Raw genomic sequence first — 20,779 nt, forward strand, 5'->3', positions numbered from 1 at the left:
GACTAGCTTGTCTGTCCTCTCTCTCCCTCTCTCTCTCTCTCTCTCCCTCTCCATATATGTATATATACACGCCCACCCTTCCCTGATTGGCCGACTTCTTTCACAGTCACTTCCGCCTTTTCTCTATATAAACAGCGTGTCGGCTGTCAGTCAGATTTTGGAACTCGGCGCATATAAAGGACGCTCCGCACCATAAGGCGTCCTGTCCATTTTGGAGAAAATTTAAGACTTTTAATGGCGCCTTATAGTCGTGAAAATACGGTATTTTGGGATCGAAATATTACCGTAATGACCATACACAAGGCACATCGGGTTTTAAGGCGCGCTGTGAGCTTTTAAGAAAATGGAAGGCTTTTAGGTGCACCTCTTAGTGTGGAAAATACGGTGCCGTTTGTCAACAGAGTTATCAGCATTACCCTCTGTAAACTGGTACATACTCAAATGTTCGATGAAGTCGAGGCCTTTGTGATTTTTGCTCGTCAATGTATCTGCTTCAAAAAAAAGATGAACAATTAATAATAAAACCTAATAATTCAGATGTAAATTCCTAACATGCTTTTCTTTTGCACTTTCGAGTTTGCCATCCCAGCTTCTGACACACCCACCTGCTTAATAGTTGAAACTTATGTAAAAAAAAAAAAATATATATATATATATATATATAATAATTAATGATTCTAAATCCAAATTTAACTCAACACTGCCACCCTTAGAAGGACTTCAGTTGTGAGCGGCGCTTTCAAACAAACTCCAAGCCGTCCTGCACGGGTCAGAAAATGCAAAATCAAAATGCGCAATATGATGTGTTAAAGAGACGTTAGTATTTAGCATAGTCTCCTGAGCGTGTGAGATTCGATGCTTAAGGTTGACCTAAATGTGGACATTCATCATTAAAATATTTGAATTAATTGATCATTTATCTATTTTGTTTGGTAATAATTCACTGTAGTGAGAAGTATATAATCCTGCCCATAAGTGAACAATACTGCCCCCGCAGCTCAAATTTAAATCCAATAAAAGTAATAAAAAGTTTTTGAAACGATTCATGGTGATTGCCGAATGCCTGCTATACGGAGTCATAGTTGAAGTGGGGAAGTTATCTATCAGTTTGTAGCAACTCATGCCGCACATCGCAATTTTCTGCCACAACAGGAGATCCTTTCTGCTTGCTGGTCTTTTGAAATAAACGACAGGCCGACCTTTACCCAGCTGGCTGGTATGTTGGACAGGCTGCCGAAACTGAACCGCAGGCTCTCCCACCCTGGACACTTCTAGAAGTCTCCTGAGTATGTATCATAGAAAATGGGAGTCCACCCAACAATCACCAAAATTCACTCGCAATGATACGCAAGAAGTGAGTTTGAAACAGGAGGAAATGAACTGCCACAGGAAGGATATGATTTTGTTGGGGGAGAAGTCTGATGAAGCTCTATTGCAAATATTAATGGACAATTGGGGACTTTTTACTGTGACTGCTGAAGTTTGGTAATTCTCCCTTTTGTGGAATAGTCCGATTTTCACCACTGACTGATCCACAGTCTCCTGCTGTACCTGATCACCGTTTTCATGATTTCGGATCCAAATGTTTCGCTTCATTCTATGCGCTTCAATTTCACACTGACCTTTGTTTACTGTGATATTGTCCTCTCACAAGCATTGGTATCTGTCAAGGCCTTCTACAGACTACGGCACATACTCATAGCTCAGTGCGCTGGCAGTGTGACGTGCAAATGGGACATTGCTTTTGAAAACACCAATTGATCTGCCCAATTAGCAACGTGAAATGTACAATTCTTCGGAAACCTTAAATTTAACATTATGTCCATATAATACAATTTGGCATTTTATCATGTCCGCTGTGGTTACTCATTTAGCTTGCTATTCAATTTCTTTGAAAGTCTGTTAATACATTTTATGGGGGGTAGGGAGGGGGGGTCAAGACGAATATTTAGATCAGTTGTCAGAATATCTAAAGCAGTCTAAATTGAATTCCCCTTAAGAAGTTAGAATAATATGTACCGTACAGTAAATTCCATCCATCCCATCCATTTTCTTATCCACTGTATCCTCACAAGGATTGCGAGGGGTGCTGGAGCCTATGCCAGCTGTTTTCGGGCAGGAGGCGGGGGACACCCTGAACCGGTTGCCACAGCACACGACGAACGACCATAGGCGCTCACACTCAAACCGAGGGAGAATTTAGAGTGTTCAATCAGCCTGCCATGCATATTTTTGGAATGTGGGAGGAAGCCGGAGTACCCGGAGAAAACCCATGCAGGCACGGGGAGAACTCCACACAGGAAGGCCGGAGCTGGAATCAAACCCGGTACCTCTGCACTGTGAGGTTAACGCAATAATCACGCGACACCAGGCCGCCCGTATAGTAAATTAAAAATCACATTAAAATTAAGGAGTCTGGGAGTGACATAAATGTCACACTGTCTACAAGTGACATATTTTGTGATGTGTTAAACTGCTCAATTGTTCCTAAGAACATGTGATTGCTTCCTCCTTTTACTTCACCTTTAACTGTTGCAACAGGCTTTTCGCCACCACATCCAATATTGCAAAGCTTCATAGCTCAGAGGCTGCCAGATTCATCTCACCGGCTTTAGCTCCTCTTCTTAACATGTTTGCCAATCTTTTCTTCGGTACGCCTAATAATATTGGCATTGATGGTTGACATGGTTTACTTTATGTATATACAGAGATAATCTGAGCTGCTGTTTAAATGTATTTATTAGTCCATCTTGATTTTCAAAATACCTTAAACGAGGACATTTTGGAAAATTGATGTTTCAATGACAAACGCAGTATCTGTGTTTGGCAATGAATGTTTACGCTTGTTCGCTACATGCACCATATATACATACGGATCCGCCACACTAAATTGACAAAATATAATTTGGGGGATTTAGGGATGACAGTAAATGCTGGCTCTCTGACCGATCATTCGCGTCATGGCTATCCTGGCATCATCCAAACTGTCACTTTTCAAGAAACAAAAAAACATTTTTTGAGACATTAACAATGGATCGTCAAAGAGGGCAAGGCATTTTCTGCACTTTAGCACCAATTTGTAAAAATAAGAGACCCATGTGGGGACTCTCACAAGTATCAATAAAAATATGAGAATTACTAAATTTGGACAGAGAAGATTTGTTGATGCCAAATATAGCGGGAAAAGTCGCTAAATTGTCACACTCGCTGTCAAATAGCTCACTTACCTGCTTCTAAAGAACTTATTTTGCAATGCTCAAAGTAGGGGATGAAATTGTGCTTTATTTCTTCATCCTTGGGAAATGTTGTTGAAAGTTATTATTGGAGGGAAAAAAAAGCATGACATGTACAACGTATGACAAGTGTGTTTTGGGGAGAGGGGATTTTACAGAGGATTTGTGCAAAGCGTCACAGCTTTAATTGAACACATTAAAGTTGATTTCTGAACACTTTGTCAAGCTATTATTGTAAGATGCAGTAAATGTTAGTTTTTGCATCTTTGACATACATTTATTTTGTGACCGGACCGCAAGAACACACACACACACACATACATACCCAATGTGCTCCTGAAGCCATTCATGTAGAACTGCAGCTGGCTATGTAAGATGCAAATTGTTACTGTTACAGTATTGAACTGTTACGCAGAAAAAGATCAAGCTCCTTAGCAAAGGATGAGAAAAGAACCACTCCTATTGCCTCAACCTGGAGCACTCCGATCAGGACGGAGAGTGAGAAAGAATTCAGATCCAAGAATTTGAGGATGAGCTCGATGGGAACAGAGTTGCGCTTGGAAGACGGAGAGGAAAAAGAAGCAGTGACACAATTTTTGTTGTCCACCACCATGGACTAATCGAGTTGTGTGTGTAGATTTGTTTTCATGGTGTCCTATTGAAAGGTCCACGAGTAAGTAATACAACAATGACAACTTGACCAAATTTCACTTTCAATCTTTTGCAAAGGCAGTTGCTTTGAATAATGTTTACATTTTAATAGTTTACGGTCATTTCACTAAATTTCAAGCACGCGGTCTACATAGTATTTTCGAAATATGGACAATACAAGTTTGGAGACTAGTCACACATTACAGCAGGGGTGGGCAATTATTTTCCCGGGGGGGCCAAATGAGAAGCAGAAAATATTGTGGAGGGCCGGGCCAAAAGTTTGAAATGGAAAATAAGGAAGATAGCACAATGTCTTCGTATGCCAGTAATGTAACATTCTCCTCCACCATCCGACTCAGCACCGGTTCTCCTCAAGGATATGTACTGAGCCCCCTGTTGTTCACGCTCTACACATTTGACTGCTCTCTGACTCTTATTAGCGGTCCAGTTTGCGGAGAGTTTTTAACATGATAATAATCAAACCATTCTAGGAAACGTTAATTTACTCGAGCCACAAGCAATTCACTCTGAGCATGGAAATTGCCAGAATCGGACTGAGTAAGAACGCTTCCTTGTTTTTCAAAGTCTCGTAGATTTGAGTCTTTCCGACTCCAGGCGTCTCCTGAATGTTTCGTACTTTGTTACCCGCTTCGTTTAATCAGATACATATCACTTTCCCTTCCATGGTCATTACTGTCTCCCTCTTTCTTCGTCTTCCCCTCCCTCCCTGTGCTCTGCAACTTGAAGTAACTGCGCCACCTGGTGTTGAAATACCCGTCATTACAAGTCCAAACGAAATGAATGCAATCAAACCTCAGTTGTCCACCAATCTTTGGCGGGCCGGATTAAAAAGACCAAGGGGCCGAATCCGGCCCGCGGGCCGTAGTTTGCCCATCCTGCATTACAGTCTGATTTTAAACCAGAACCTAGAATGAAGGTTAAGTGCTGGGCACACTCAGGAACTGCCCCTTTTCCTCTATCGCGGATAATTTCATTCTGGCGCTTGAAATGATACATTTGTTGATCAACTCAGTCCAAATTATTGCAGCTGCAGCAGACTTGGCAGGATGCACACAAGCCAAAAGGTGCAAACTGGTCGAGTGTGACCCCGACCAGTGGACAGATGGTGGGGGGCGGTTGTCTTTCCTCTCATATGATTAATAAATTTAGCTACACGTGCAAGAAGAATATGATTATTTGGCACAGTTCATAGATCGATGATCATTCCAACATTGGGGAAGAATGTAAAGGGGTTGTAGAAAATCAAAAAGAAGTTGGCAGTCAGAGCATCTGTTTTGGGGTAGGATGTGTTTTTGTTTTCAAGAGTAGAGATTGAAGAAGGGGATCTGTTGGAGACCCACGTGTACGGACGGAATACGACGATGACAACCTGGAGCCACATTCACGGAAGGAGGCGGTTAAAGTTGGATGACATCCATCCATCCATCCTTCTTTTATTGGGGTAGGACCGTTTTGTTTGGGGATGAAACGATCCCAAAACACGGAAATTGTATTGGAGAAAGACTAATGCTTAACTTGGCCTCAGTTTGATGAGAGCATGAGCCAACACTGTGGTATGACTGGTATGAGACACGTTTGGCCTAAGGGTGACTGTCTTTGTACACGAGGTAAAATGCCCAATATGTCATTTATAACCTGTGCTTTCAGGAAATATATTTACTCGCCACTTTCACAGCCACCGAGACATGTCTGTTTATTTTCCACAACGCGTGTGCACTAATACGGTTGATGAGAACAGCTGGATACGAAACAATGAACGTGGAACACAGAAAATGAAACGCAAGTAAATCAAGTCAAAACAATGCAAAAGTCCGCAAAACACAGATCATGACAAACAATTGATTAAAATCATGCACGATAATCCAAACAAGGAAAGTAGTGCACATTTTGTGGTACATTTCACGAGTACGGCTGACTATTTAGCCCCCCCCCCCCAAAAAAAAAAAATCATACCGTTGTTAACTAAAGGGCTGTAAAGAATTTACAAACTGTTGCTTAACTAATTTGTTTCAAACAATAATTAAAACATTCTTACATGCACTCGTAAAGAGGTAAATGAAATGTTTAAGATATATCTGTATCATTCGTGTGTGGTATCACGATTCACTCAGTATACCTTAAATACCACTTTTGACATATGCATGAAAATGCAACAAGAGCCTTGTGAGACATATTTTGGTTTTCAAATGGAAATGATTGCAAAATGTTATCTTTTTCTTTCGGCTTTTCCCTTCAGGTGTCGCCACGGCGAATCACTTGCCTCAATCTCAATGCAAAATGTTATAAAGGTCTGAAATTAAAAAATGGAACAAGGAAACAACATCCAGTCACACTCAAATGACGAGAATTTGGTCGCAATCATTAACTTGTTTCACAACTGCCAAGCAGTCAGATGATCTGGTGATGTTATTGGCACATTCAGTTGATCTTTAACTAAAAGTTGGCCAACAGGTACTTATCACACGGAACATCTCAGCATTTAATCAAATCGAATTATATTCACAGTCATTCATTCCTTGGAGTTAATAACCAGAAAGGGCGATTTTTTGTAACATCCTTCTGACGAGAAATCCCCAAGTGGCCTGCAAATTTGTTCCTGAGTCCCGTCCACGTATCACAAAATCGAAACTTTTCAGCGGAATTGAAACCGAGTCTTGTATTTCATCTGTCACAGCTTCTCACAGCTACACGCAACGCATACATTCCTCGTATGATGGCTTACCCTCAACACACGCCGTTTTATAATCCGGTAAGAGAAATCATCTTTTGTTTGTTGAATTTATTTTGCTCTGAGACCCAATCTTTTCTTGTTGAGCAGAGCGAGGAGGCGCTGGAATTTGTTTGTCCCGTTACTCAAATACAGCAGGCTTCTATTAGTGACTGCTCGCAGTTTGAGCATTTTAACATTCCATTTCGTCCTCATTGGTTGTCTTTTTGCTCCATCTGCACATAATTTGACAGTTCTGATGACAGTGTTTTTAAAGTAAAACTTGGGGTGCGGTAGAACACGGATGCAATTACGCAATTTTAAAAGTTCTTTGGGTCTGAGAAAAAGGCTTTCTTTCTCCCCCTTTCATACATCACATTTATTATTCATCCATCCATTTTAAACACCGTTTATCCTGAACAAGGTCGCGTGGGTGCTGGAGGATGTCCTTGTAGACTTAGTGCGAAGTCAGACTGTCACTACATCCTGGTTGCCAGTCAGTCGCAAGGAACATGCAGAGACGAACAACCACTGACCCCCACATCCACCGTCACGAAGTGGGGAGCGATCGCACGCTGCCCGCTCACAAGTCAGGCTAGTGCACCACTACACAATCAGCGACTGCAGATTTATCATACCTTGGATTTTTTTCCCAAATAAATTTACCGTAAAACACTTCTGCGGTCAAGCCAGTTTAAACTCGCAAAATTGAAGTCAAGTGAGCCGTCACAGCGATTGTCAATACTGTGCATTACGGTAATGTGCTGCCAGAGAGCGGCGTTGGCCACCTTCAAAATAAAAGCGACACAACTCATGCATGCACGTCAGTTGTTTGGATAAAAAAATGAAAATGTGAAATAAGTAATTTCTTGGCTGTCGGGCAGCGATAAATTCACCCAGGAAGAATAAGAGCTCTTAGAACAGCGCCAAGAAGCGTTCTCAAGTGGAGATGGAAAATAAAGTAGATTGTAATTCTACATCAATTTCAACTGATATTTAAAAAAAAAATCATTAAAAATTAATCTTTGCTATCCCACTACCACATCAGGATTTCGACACACAAGGGCACCCAGTCATTCAGATCTGATGTTCCATTTTAAAATAAAATACCTCTTAAATTTGACATTTTGACCTCCTTGCCTTATTTAAAAAAAATAATTTAAAATTTAATTTGAGTTGTCCCTCCATCAGACGAGGACTATAGGACACTAGAGCACCCCAGGTATCCAATCAGACTACCCTCACTCAGATCTGATCTCCCATTTCAAAATAAAACTCCGATGAAAACTGACAATATGAACTGAATTCTGATTTATTGACCTGAATTCTGACATGTTGACCTTTCTACCCATTTTAAAACATATTAAAAGAAATCATTTTAATTATCTCTCGACCAGACCAGGCCTAGGACATACTAGGGCGGCCCAGGCATTCCAACCAAACTAGTCTCATATGGATCTGATGTCCCATTTCAAAATAAAAGGCCTCTGACATGTTGACCTAAATTCTCACATGTTGACCTTTTCACCCATTTTCAAAACATCTTAAAAGAAAGAATTTTAGTTATCCCTCAACCAGACCAGGTTGGTGTGTCATCTGTGAAAGGGAATATGGTGATTGTGGAGATGAATAAACAAGTTGCTGTTACCTGATTAGGTTATTTTATGAACAGTCCGACATGAGTTATTAATAAGTTATTGTTGAAAAAGAGAACGAGCTTGTTATGTTTCCCTTTGTTTATACTAGAATACGAAGAGAACTAGCTTGTTCTGTTAGCAATGATTTTTGTTTACATATTAGAATCAATAAATCTGAGTTGGTTTTAAAATAAAATGAATTCTATTGTGTTTACTTGGAGTTACCTTTAATTAGAATATTTATTAATTTGTATAGTTTTTGTTTGTTTGTTTACACAAGCGCCATTGTTACCGTATCAAAATATGTTGAAATTGCACTTATCGTATCTAATTGTATTGTTCCAAAAAAACAAGATATCTCGTCGAATCGTTAGGCCTTATATCGATACATATCATATCAACCACATAACATCATTGCACCCCTACGAGACCTGCTTATGTTCATGGCAAGTACCGTAAGGTTAGGTATATTTTGAAATGGTACACCTCAGGTTCCGATTACTGTTCTTTGATTTGATTCCGGGTCCTAATGATTCTTGGTACTAATTCTTTAAAAAAAAAAAACGTTAGTCATACCAGAGTTATTTTTGGTCAAATCGTATGAACTTGTCCGTTCTTTAATTTCATTAATTGTTTCCTTTTTGTGAACTTTATTCTGAGTTACTCAAAGGGCTATTTTTAATGAGTATATACATTTTTCACAAAAGCTCTATTTTTAAGAACCTCAAGAAAATACAATAAAGAGGCAGTTGTTTAAAGCATTCGTGTTTCCAAGTATTTTTTTGAGATTGCTATTTTATATGCTCACTGTCCTCTTCCCAAAAAGTGGGATTAATATCGATGCACATGAGTGTGTGTTCTCGTTCATTTTTGTCAGATCACTTGTGATCATATAAAATTTCAGCTTCGGAGGACTTTGTTTCAAGCTTGATGGTGGAAAAGAATCTTGACACGTGTGCTGCTCTGTGTTGCAATAATTGGAGCAGACGACACAAAATGACCCAAACTATTAAATGCCTGATTTTTTTTTTTATCTTAATGTAGAGATAAAAATCTTTCAAGATTTGAAAGCTCTTTGTGTATGTACCCTGCCTTAGCTTAGTTAAAATTGCTTTTAACGAGTACAAACTTTTCACAGAAGTTTATATTGTCAAAGTTATCAGAGGTCTTCATAAAAATTATGGGAGGGTGTGATGCTCAGTTTGTCCTGAATCCGGTGGGTCAAATATTGATATTGATATTGCAAAAAAAAGTGATAATTTTGAAAGTGCAAATAATTGTATATGCTTTGTAATTTTGCACTCATTATCAGCTTTGATAGGTATTTAGTATGTACCATACAGCATTTTTTCGTTTACAATTGGATATACTGTATTAAATCATGAAGTCTTTCTCTTTGTAGAGAATTCCATTCACTGGTTCCATCAGTGGTGGTCTACAGGAGGGCAAATCCATCACCATTAGTGGATGGGTCCAACCTGGAGCTGACAGGTCAAAGCAATCCTTCTTTGAGCATTTTCTGCATTTTCACTGAGTAAAAAGACATTCTTTTAGTTGTATAACAAAGTTTGGTCGTCTGATTATATACATTGGTATGCGTAATTTGTTTTTATAGGTTCCATGTGAATTTACAGTGTGGCTCCAGCGCAAATGCAAACATTGCGCTCCATTTCAACCCACGGTATGACAGTCATGCATGCTACGTTGTTACCAATACCTTCCAGCATGGCCATTGGGGGACAGAAGAAAGGAAGCAAAACGCGCCTTTACCCATTGGCTCTGCCTTCAACCTGCTGATCACAGTCACCAGGGACTCCTACCAGGTCTAGTACCTTGATCATAAAGTCGGCAAATCTGTCCCCGTGGTACAAATGACTTTGTAAGTTCCATCTTTTTCGTCTCTAGCTGTACGTCAACGGCGCTCCCTTTATGGAGTATAGACACCGTATTCCATTTTACCAAATGGATACCATCTCCATTGCTGGACAAGTCGACATTTCCTCCATTACCTTCATTAATTCAATGGTAAAATAAAAAAATCACAATTGATCAGTATGATGAAAGTTTTTCATGAAGAGAATTTTAAGTCTAACTACTTATCGATTGCTCTTCATTCCCTGGACAGCCGGCATTTCCTGCTCAGCCCGGTTTTCCCTCACAGGGAATGTTTCCAAACCAGCCAGGATTCTCACCTTTTCCAGGATTTCCCCCACAGCCTGGATTCCCCTCACAACCAGCATTCCCCTCACAACCAGGATTGGCTGCGGCAATCTATGTGAGTCAGTTAAGTCTTTAACAGACATGCGGGGAAGAGTTTCACACACAGTATACATTTTTTTCCAAATGAGAAGTTGATCTGTGTAATCCTTAAATAATGGAATGATGATGATTCAATGAGCTTGTAACTGTTTTGTGATCTCTTGTTATATGTGAATAGACTGTTCCATACAAGGCCTTCATCAGCGGAGGATTTAGGGCTGGCAGGATCATTACCATCCAAGGGACTGTTCACCCCAATGCCACAAGGTCGGGCATCATCGTTTTAAAAATTTTATTTCTGAATGAGTTCGAAGCTGAATTGAAAAATGATCCATCTTTCATTCTGAACACTCTATTAACCCTTTTGTGCACCCTGTAACCTGATAACGTGATAACCTGTAGTAACCGCTGTCCCTCATAGGGTTAACATTTGTTTTACACTGTTCAGACTGAATCGATGAATTGTTTCCACAATTTAGTAGTATTTATTTATTTAATTAATAAAATAATAACAAGTGTGGCATTTAAAGTAGAATAATTACTTGTCATGCAAGGGGGAAAAAGTACAGTAAGTAAGATTTTCTTCCATGACTTTTGGACCCATAATATAACCTGAAAATGGTTTGCAGTGTTGGACTGCTAAACTGTTCAATTTTCACAATGTCATCATATTATGCTAGGCTATGTCTTTATATGATATCACATGATATGATCTCTTCTGAAATTAGGCTACATGGTTATTTATATGTTTAGTTGTTAATGTTGGATTGCGTATCATCCAAGAATAAACTACAACTAGACTGCAGTCCAAAACACACCGATACATGACCCACTTTTCTCCAGATTGTCACTACATTTCTCCATTTTCCGTTATCTCTTCTATTATTTTCTTTTCTTTTCTTTGTTACCGCCATTTTTTTTTCTTCTTCGTGCTACCACTATTTTTATTTTTATTCTACGTGACAGGGGTTCACTTTCGCCTGGGGAGTCAAGTTCAGCATTCGTTTCAATTATATCTGGCGTCATCTAGCGTCGTGAATGGGTATAACGTTGAGTTCCCGAATATAAGACGACCCCCACTTTTTCAGTCTTATTTCAATGCAAAAAACACCGTCTTATATTCGGGCCAATACGGTATAAGACCGCAACACACTGAGCAGCGAAACCTTGTGAGTGTTTGCGGAGGTCGTGAATGTTGTTCAGGGTCACAAACGATTCCAAAGACATTCACCAACCGTTGAAAAGGTGGCAGTTTTTCTGGTCGGCTATCTTCAACCTTTAGCAACCTTTAACGAACCCTGACAAAAAAAATAAAAAAATAACACTTGCCAAGACTTTGCTGCTCGTCGTGTTACATCGATTTGATGTTTCCTGGGTCTCTCACACTGTGATCACACTGGCTACTAAAAACAACTGCTCAACAGGCTGGCTGGGTAAGTCGTATTTGGAGATGACATACGATGTCCATGAACCCTTTCAGGGACAGTGGATACAGCAGTGGACAGCTTATTGGATTTTATTTGATTTTACTTTTTATTTGGTCTCCCATAGGAGAAACTTGTCTTGGAGGACAGGCCCCCCATGCCGCTACATACATTGAACAATACACAACAGACATTGGACAATAATACAATACATACTCTACATACATTGGACAATACGTTACAGGCATCTGCACACCCCACACTGCCCTCATGTCCTCCTGCTTGTCTGTCTGCTTTCCTCTAGTTGTTTGTTAATTAGGTTGATAGCCTGCGGTATGAATGAGTTTTTGTATCGGTTTAGTTTGCATAGAAGGGTCCTGTACCTCCTTCCCGAGTGTAGGAGCTCAAATTGGGAGTTCAGCACGCGAGAAGGATCGTCTAGAATGTTGTTGGCCTGTTATCAGGTTACAGGTTATCATTCTTGGTGCATGAAAGGGTGAAATACTTCCAAAATATTTCCCTGTTTTTCATCTCAGATTCCATGTCAATCTGAACCATCCCGCTGGCATTGCTCTACATTATAATCCACGTTTCAATGAGAACGTCGTGGTTCGCAACACCAAGCAGGGGGAGAAATGGGGCTCAGAGGAACGTGGTGGCCCAATGCCCTTTCACAAGGGACAGCCTTTCACGGTAGGTTACTCCACCAAGGTTTTCTTTTATCCGTATGATATGCCATATGTCATGGAAGGTCCACATTGTACCGTCTTTCATGAATTAATATGAGTATTATTATTAAGTTGAATATGTGAAAACGTATCAAATACTATTGCTACCATTTATGGATCGTATTCACATTTGCCATCTCAGTGGTGATTTGCAATGCACTCCAAGTGATCAAGTTCGTTGGGATCTGGAAAGAACTGAACCGGAATTGAAGTTTGACCGCGTGACTGACAAATAACGATACCATTTTGATGTAGCTGACCATCTGTTGTGAGAATCACTCCTTCAGGATCGTGGTGAATGGAATGCAAGCTTACACCTACAAGCACCGTTTCACTCACCTGCAACACATTTCAGACCTGGAGATCAACGGCGACATCAGCGTCACCTCGGTGAATGTGTAGAATTCAGGAAGGGCAGTCCCACATAGTATGTGATGGCCTCAACTATCATGTATTTTCTCATTTGTTATTTTCAAATGCACACAATTAACATATATTCAGATTAATGACTGTACTGTATCATGACACTCGGCTAAAAACAGTCTTGGCTGAAAAATAAGTTCACTGAACTCTGTTTACATGGCTGACTGAATGAAACTATTAAAGTAACAATAACACCAAAATTTGATATGTCAGTACTTTCACTGTGAAACCAAGTCACTTTGGGAAGTTGACTCTGGCATATCATTTCAGTGTTTTTTTCCCCATTTGTACAATCATTCTTCATTTGTGACAATTTTAAATAAAGTTTGGTGTGTTTCAGTTCTTCTGCACCAAGATGGATACCTATAAAAATTTGAGGACTTATGAGTTTCAATTGTTCATGATTAACAATCCACTTGTTAACCCTAAAGTCGCAAGGTTAGGCGGGAATCATTTTAAAAGTGAAAAATAGGTCATATGAACCAGGTTTCAGTCATAGAATTTTCAATTGCAGCTTGTGAGTTTTGGGGTAATTAAAACATTTCTAGCATAATGTTGTCCTTTACACAGTTGGGGCAGAAAAAAAATATTGGAAGGGGAAAAAAAGCCTCACCTCAACCTCCGCTGATGCCACATCAATAAATAATTTTTTTTTTTTAAAAACTGTCAGTATCTTGCATATGTGTGACAGACAACTAAGGGAAGAAAGTCAATAGTATCCAGCTGCAGACTCGGAGGTAAGGGTGTGGAAAATAATCGATATTAATCGATACATCGATGCGCACGTCGCGATCCGAGTGCATCGGCTCATTCACTGGGTACGACGCGATTGACGGGTGAAATCGCGATTCATCACGATGCATTGATGGGTATCGGTAAAATCCGATTCAATCGCCGTTTTATTCATGTTAAACGTCACATATCTGCCCTTTCCTAGGCGCAAATGAATGCACCATCATTGCTTTGCGTTTTGTGTTGAATACGGACGGTAGCCGTGCGTCACATACAGTCTAGTACACAACGAGCGAAACATTATGGAATTTAGCGCACGCAGCAGCAAGGAAACTACTATATTTAATGCAGCCGCAACATTCAAATCTTATGTTTGGAAATACTACGGCTTCGAAAAGAAAGACGGAAAGCTTGATAAAACCTCCGTAATTTGCAAGGAATGTCGCACTAAGAAGCCATACAACGGCAGCACCACAAATATGCAGACCCACTTAAACCGATGGCACCAGATCACCGACAAGTTTCCCTCGTCGGACACCGGAGAAACTCTTGGTAAACCAGGTCAGGATCAGAAAAAAATTGCCTCTTATTTTGGGAGTCCCCTTGCAACTCACTGTGACCGCGCAATGGCTATAACTAAGGCCACCGCTTATTTCATATGCAAAGACCTCCAGCCTTAGCGTGGTGGACAACGAGGGTTTCAGACAACTCGTTCACGTTTTGGAACCCAGGTATAAAATACCAGACAGGTTTGTGTTCACTTACAAACATATTCCCGATGTGTACAACAAAGTGAGAAGTGAGATTACTGTGTCGCTGAACAGTGCGCAAAGAGTTGCACTTACAGTGGATGGGTGGACATCTTGCGCTATAGATTCATATACATATATATATTATTATTATATTTCATATAAGACACTCAGTGAGAGTGTGTTTACACTATAGCAACAGCTGTGAGTCTCAGGTGCCAAATTGTTTACATTTTCTTTGCACAAAACCCAATTGTGAAAGGGCTTAAATAAGTTGTTTTACAAGTTCTACTCTTTATAAGGAATAAAGTGGTATCCTTTTTGTAATACCATACTGAATTCCATCTTTTTAAAAGCTTTTTTTCTCTTTGCTTATTTGCATCATGTTTAATTGCACAATATCGCAACAAATTGCATTGTATCATATCAGATCGCACTGATTTGAACTTAATGTGTATCGAATCGTAACGACGGTGAAACGTGTCGCATCGCTGGCAGTGGATCGTGATGTGTATCGAATCGTCCTCAGTGCTGAGATTCACATCCCTACTCGGAGGAGGTACTGTAGCTTAAGGCACTGGTAGACATACGCCGGAAGTGGCTGTGGTAAATTTAGGCAAATGGATTTTCAAATTAAAAATAATGTTCATTAATTGTAATAGGGAATTTAAGTTATTTTATCAAGTTAAGATGATTGATATTTTTTTAATCAAACTAATGAGATAGAATTACTTTGACAGATTTGACAAGTGTCACGACTCGGACAAGCCGAGTTAAGTCTGGATCCCAAAAACGTAGACGTAAACAAGGTCTCCGTAACAAAAATAGGTTTTAATGCTTATAATCGCACCGATAAAGAGGTAACAAAGCGCTGGTCAAAACAAGGACCAGAGAGAACATAAACAAATAACAAAAAGCGCTTGCCTTGCACAAAAGGCAAGGGAGAAAATTAAAGACCGCCAATACAAACTAAAACAATGTATCAAAATATACGCGAGCGAAAAGCCAAATCACAAAACCAAAATCGTACCTACAAAAAGCAGGTGTACTACCGGTACTACCGAGAGTGCAAAACGCAAAACACGACGAGGTCAATAGCCAAATTGTCCATGAGCAGCAAGAACAGCAATACCAGAAACAATACTCCGACACAGGTGCATAGCAGAAGAGACCTTAAATACAGAGTTCACAAATTATAGATTGGCAGCAGGTGCGTACCGAAGTCCGCTAATGCCACCTGCTGGTCAGACCAAAACAGTATCATGACAACGAGTAGAATGAATAGTTCATAAAGTTTTAATATAATACAATAATTACAAAACACCTGGCTTTTTATGCATTCTAAAAAATAAAACATTCTGAAAATATCAATATCACACAACTTCAAACCAGCATGTATGAAGCTTGATGGAACTGTTCTTAAGTTTAACAAAAAATAGATAAAATAAAACCAGATTCCGCCAAAATGTATACCTATATTCCCTAAATGATCCATGTCCATTTGTAAAGCACTGTAGGATTCAAAAATAAAACACAAAAAGTATTTTTGAAAAAGCACTTTATTGCTCACTCACTCACTTGCTCACTTCTCTTGTTGTCACAACTCCTTATTATATGGTTATAAGAACCAGTAAAAGAGATCATTATGATGCACTATTAGAGCAGAATAAAGGTAACACACAAGAAATATGGAAAATACTTAACCAAGTAATCAGAAATAGTCCTAAAAAAATTTATTATCCAGAGTATTTTATCAAAGGCAAAAATACTATTTTGAAAAAAACTGCAGAAATAGCAACTGAATTTAATGAGTATTTTGTCAACATCGGCAGTAACCGAGCAAAACAAATTCCTGATCCAACAAATCTGCTTGAAATAGATAGATACGTAGAAAAAAACTCCTCCACGATGTTCCTTGCTGCTATAAAACAAGAAGAAGTATCAAATATTATAAAAACTTTTAAAAATAAAAAGTCAACTGATTGCTTTAAAATTGATATGACAATAATCAAGCAGATTATAGAATATGTAGTGCGACCTTTCACCCACATATGCAACCTGTCATTCAAAGCTGGTATCTTTCCATCAAAAATGAAAATTGCTAAAGTTATTCCAATCTATAAAAGTGGAGGAAAACATCTGTTTACAAATTATAGACCAATATCACTACTACCACAATTTTCAAAAATATTAGAAAAACTATTTTCTCGCAGACTTGATAGCTTTATACAAAAGCATGCGCTGTTAAGTGAGAATCAATATGGCTTCAGGGAAAAACGGACCACCTCAATGGCAGTTATGGAGTTTGTGGAAGCAATAGCCACTAATATAGACAACAAAGAATTTACTGTAAGTGTTTTCCTAGATCTAAAAACAGCTTTTGACACAATAGATCACAGTATATTATTGAAAAAACTAGAAAGATATGGCATTAGAGGTGTAGCTTATAAATGGATAAAAAGTTATTTAGAAAACAGATATCAGTACGTGCAACTCAACAATAAAAAAATGAATCAACTGAAAATCACTCACGGAGTTGCTCAGGGGTCAGTGCTTGGTCCAAAACTATTCATCTTATATATAGATGATATCTGCAAGGTCTGAAAACTATTTAAATGTGTCCTATTTGCTGATGATACAACTTTCTACTGTTCTGGAATAAATCTGAAACAGCTCCTGACAACCGTAGAAAACGAATTAAACAAATTAATAAACTGGTTCGACAGAAATAAATTGTCACTTAACCTGAAAAAATTGAAGTTAATTGTTTTTGGCACAAGACCAATCAAACACCAAGCTAAAATTATGGTAAACTCAATTGAAATAGAAAGAGCGTATGAAACCAAGTTTCTCGGATTAGTAATAGACTCAAAACTATGTTGGAAACCACATATCGATAACGTAAAAAGAAAAATAGCCAAGACCGTAGGGATCCTCTACAAAACCAAGGAAGTGCTAAATAAGAGATCTTTGTACACATTATACACTTCATTATTATTACCATATATGACCTACTGTGTGGAAAAATTGGGAAATACCTGCAAAACAAACACACTCCCTATTCTCAAACTACAAAAAAAAGCAATTCGAATTATTAATAGATCAAAATATACGGAACCCACAAATACACTATTTATCAAATTAAATACGATGAAATTTTATGACCTGGTTGACTTTAAAATCGCCCAATTAATGTACAAAGCACACAATAACCTGTTCTGCCAAAACATTCAGAAGTTTTTCGAAATTCGAGTAAGCAATTATGAATTAAGAGGTACCAACTTATTCAAAAAACTCAAAACAAGAACAAACATCACGCAAAGAAGTGTATCTAGCAAAGGTGTTAATCTGTGGAATAATCTCGAAACGGACCTAAAAATGAGTAAATCGCTTGCTGAGTTCAAAAACAAATTCAAAAAAATAGTACAAACAACCTACATCAATCAGAGTTAAAATGATACATTCTAAACATTAAATATAATGATAAATCAGAACTAAGTTGATAAATAGAGAAAGGTATTGAAATATCCATTATGAATACAAGAGAAAATTGACACAAGAGTGCCAGGGTGAGGATGTATATAATCCCGATACAAACCAAAAGTTGTAAAAATATCACGGTTAAGGGTAAAGTATGAGCCTTAATGGAGACTTCTTCTTACTTTTTCTTTTCTGATTGATATAAAAATGATTTAGTAGATATAAACACATAACGGGGTAGGACTAGATAAGTTTTTTACTTCATCCTACTCGATTGAACATAATAACTGTGTTGAATGAAGACTGATTTCTTTCTTTTTACTTTTTTTATCTACCTTATTTTCTGTCAAATTATTACTGTATATGTTTTATGTTCAACAAACAAACAAACAAACAAACAAACAAACAAACAAACAAACAAACCTTTTCGATCCTCTGCTCAAATCCCTCTCTTTCACTGAAATAAGGTTGTAAAACATGAAATGCAACAGAAATTGAAATGTTTTGAAATGTATTATTTGGTGCATAAGAAAGGGAGTAAGTATTTAATTGCATTTTAGTTGAAAGAGAATTAGACAATTTACTCTTACCTTGTGTGTAACGTTTGTTCAACAATAAATAAGTGTTCGGTCATGGCGAGACCATAAATAATAGCCGATTAAGAGAAAACGATTTGTACATTGTGTGAATATTTTTCTTAAATATTTCAAACTACAAATACAAAAAAAAAAAATCTATATTTTTGTATCTATTTTGAAAGTGTGGAGCAGCTGGGGATAACATGACCTCTGGGAAGAGAACATCCATCAAAAGTCCACCTCATTCACAACGTTGTTGGGAGTTCCTTCTCGATCCACGATACCCCTCAGATGTCTAAAAAGGATATCCCGGTGTTCCTCTGTGTCCAAGTAGACAGGCACCTTCAGGCACTCATGTTTAACCCTTAGGTCCTTCGGAACAAAAAAACCCCAAGTTACGCGTTTTACAATTTTGGACATGATGTATATTGTGTTATACAAACATTCTTTTTTTTTTTTTCAAACACTCAAAATGTTCAGAGGCATCTGTGCTATCCATACATATATAGTTTTTATTAGTTCTTTGGGATTTTTTATTCTTTATTTTTTGCAAAAGGAAAAATAAATTTGTGTCTGGAGGTCCCAACCTGTCATGTTCCGTGCCTGCCTGCAGGGGGCGGGCTTTCTCCCCGTCGACTGCACACCTGTTATTCATTCGGGATGATTATGCTTCCTTTATTAGGAGACTCCGGCAGTGTACTCACTGCCGCGGAATTCCACGCCGTGCCATATTGCTCTCGTGCTCTATTTCGCTATTTGTTATTTGACTCGTTGCCTTTTTGCCTTACGACCGATACTCTTGTGATTCGCGTTTTGCCTCTAAGATTTTGTACTTATCATATTTCCGCCAATTCAGGCCCTCCTCGCGTTTTTTTGTTTTCCGCGAGCGTTTTCAGTTGTTATTTCCTTCTTTGTTATTCCTGGTCCTTATTTGATCAGCGTTTTGTGTTACCGTTTTTTCCCTGTCGGGCTCTTTCTGTTTTTTGTCAATAAAGACACCTTTTTGTTTGACAAGATTTTTTCGTTGTCTGCTTTCCGGGGTTTACTTCCTTGTTCTGCACGGAGCGATCTGTTATCGCTTCGGGCAGAACGTGACACAACCAAGCCCTACTAACAATCCCGACCGGACGTGTTCATATAAAATGCATTGGTTTGAAGCCTCCTGCAAAAAGGCAAACTCATTTGCGATCCTCTGGCGCCACCTAAAAGTTGCACAATTGGAATGACCTCAACCCAACAATGTGGCATGCATACGTCTGTCCAAGCGAAAACAAAGCGATTGACGTAAAAATCTCGTGAAATGCATGTTTACACATTAGGTTTACGATGCATTCAAAAATATGAATTATAATGGGTCTCTATGGTGCAAAATATGTAAATTGTGAAGATTACGGAATCAAAACCTTTTTTATTATTGCTGCAATGCCTGAGAATTATCAGCCGGTGACGTCATGAAATTTAAGCCATTTTAGAACCACCCATACGTTTCAGCGCTCTCGTGTTTTTTCCAATGCCTTTGCCTTTGATTCAAAGACATAATTTTGCATTTATCGCAAACGGTGGACTATGAGGGTTAAAATATCTTGGCTTGCCGCTGAGTACATCCTATTGACAATTTTGTGGAAATTGCATAAGTGGCTTGTGTGGTCATTTTGTGAATTCAAATAGGCATCAAATGCCAGTTCCTTTTAAACCATTTAGAAATGATAAAGCTTGATAAACAAGTCACCTATTTTTCTGTTGGTGCCTAATAACATTCCTCAATATACAATGTAAATCTTCGGTTAAGGTTAAAAAAAAGGACATTTGCAAAGTACCGCTACAAGTACCACAGTGAGATTTTGAAACAGCACATATTCCATTCATGGATCGATGCACTCATTCTCGAGGTGGTGCATTGCTGTCACATCCTTTTGCCTTTTTCTGTGCTTTCTTTCAATATGCCTTTTAATGTTTTTCTTATTGAACATCAGAATCATCTTTATTGGCCGAGTATGTAGAACACACAAGGAATTTGTCTCCGGTATGACATGCTGCATCAGTATCATCGTAAACAAGGACATGACAAATAGGTATGGAAGTACATTTCGTAATGTAAGTGAACCGTGGTGCGGTGGTACCACCCAGTGACAACTGTGAGACAATGGGCAAAGTATC

At 38.7% G+C, this 20,779-nt stretch overlaps 2 protein-coding genes and 1 long non-coding RNA gene across 12 annotated transcripts in view; 2 read left to right on the top strand and 1 right to left on the bottom strand.

Annotated features, from left to right (window-relative positions):
• The window catches only part of LOC127609303 (uncharacterized), a 204,042-nt gene that overhangs the window by 51,953 nt on the left and 131,310 nt on the right, over positions 1–20,779 (bottom strand). The window lies entirely within an intron of this gene.
• Positions 1–20,779, top strand: part of LOC127609099 (unconventional myosin-XVIIIa-like) — a 172,876-nt gene that overhangs the window by 51,794 nt on the left and 100,303 nt on the right. The window lies entirely within an intron of this gene.
• LOC127609228 (galectin-9-like) lies at positions 6,487–13,425 on the top strand. Its single transcript, XM_052079066.1, has 8 exons — positions 6,487–6,654; positions 9,652–9,740; positions 9,865–10,072; positions 10,155–10,274; positions 10,375–10,524; positions 10,687–10,775; positions 12,469–12,625; positions 12,916–13,425. Exons 1-8 carry the CDS (start codon positions 6,616–6,618, stop codon positions 13,060–13,062), a joined length of 999 nt encoding a protein of 332 aa, XP_051935026.1. The 5' UTR covers positions 6,487–6,615; the 3' UTR covers positions 13,063–13,425.

The sequence above is a fragment of the Hippocampus zosterae genome, chromosome 10 (genome assembly GCF_025434085.1).
Source record: "Hippocampus zosterae strain Florida chromosome 10, ASM2543408v3, whole genome shotgun sequence".
In the NCBI taxonomy this organism is placed as follows: Eukaryota; Metazoa; Chordata; class Actinopteri; order Syngnathiformes; family Syngnathidae; genus Hippocampus; species Hippocampus zosterae.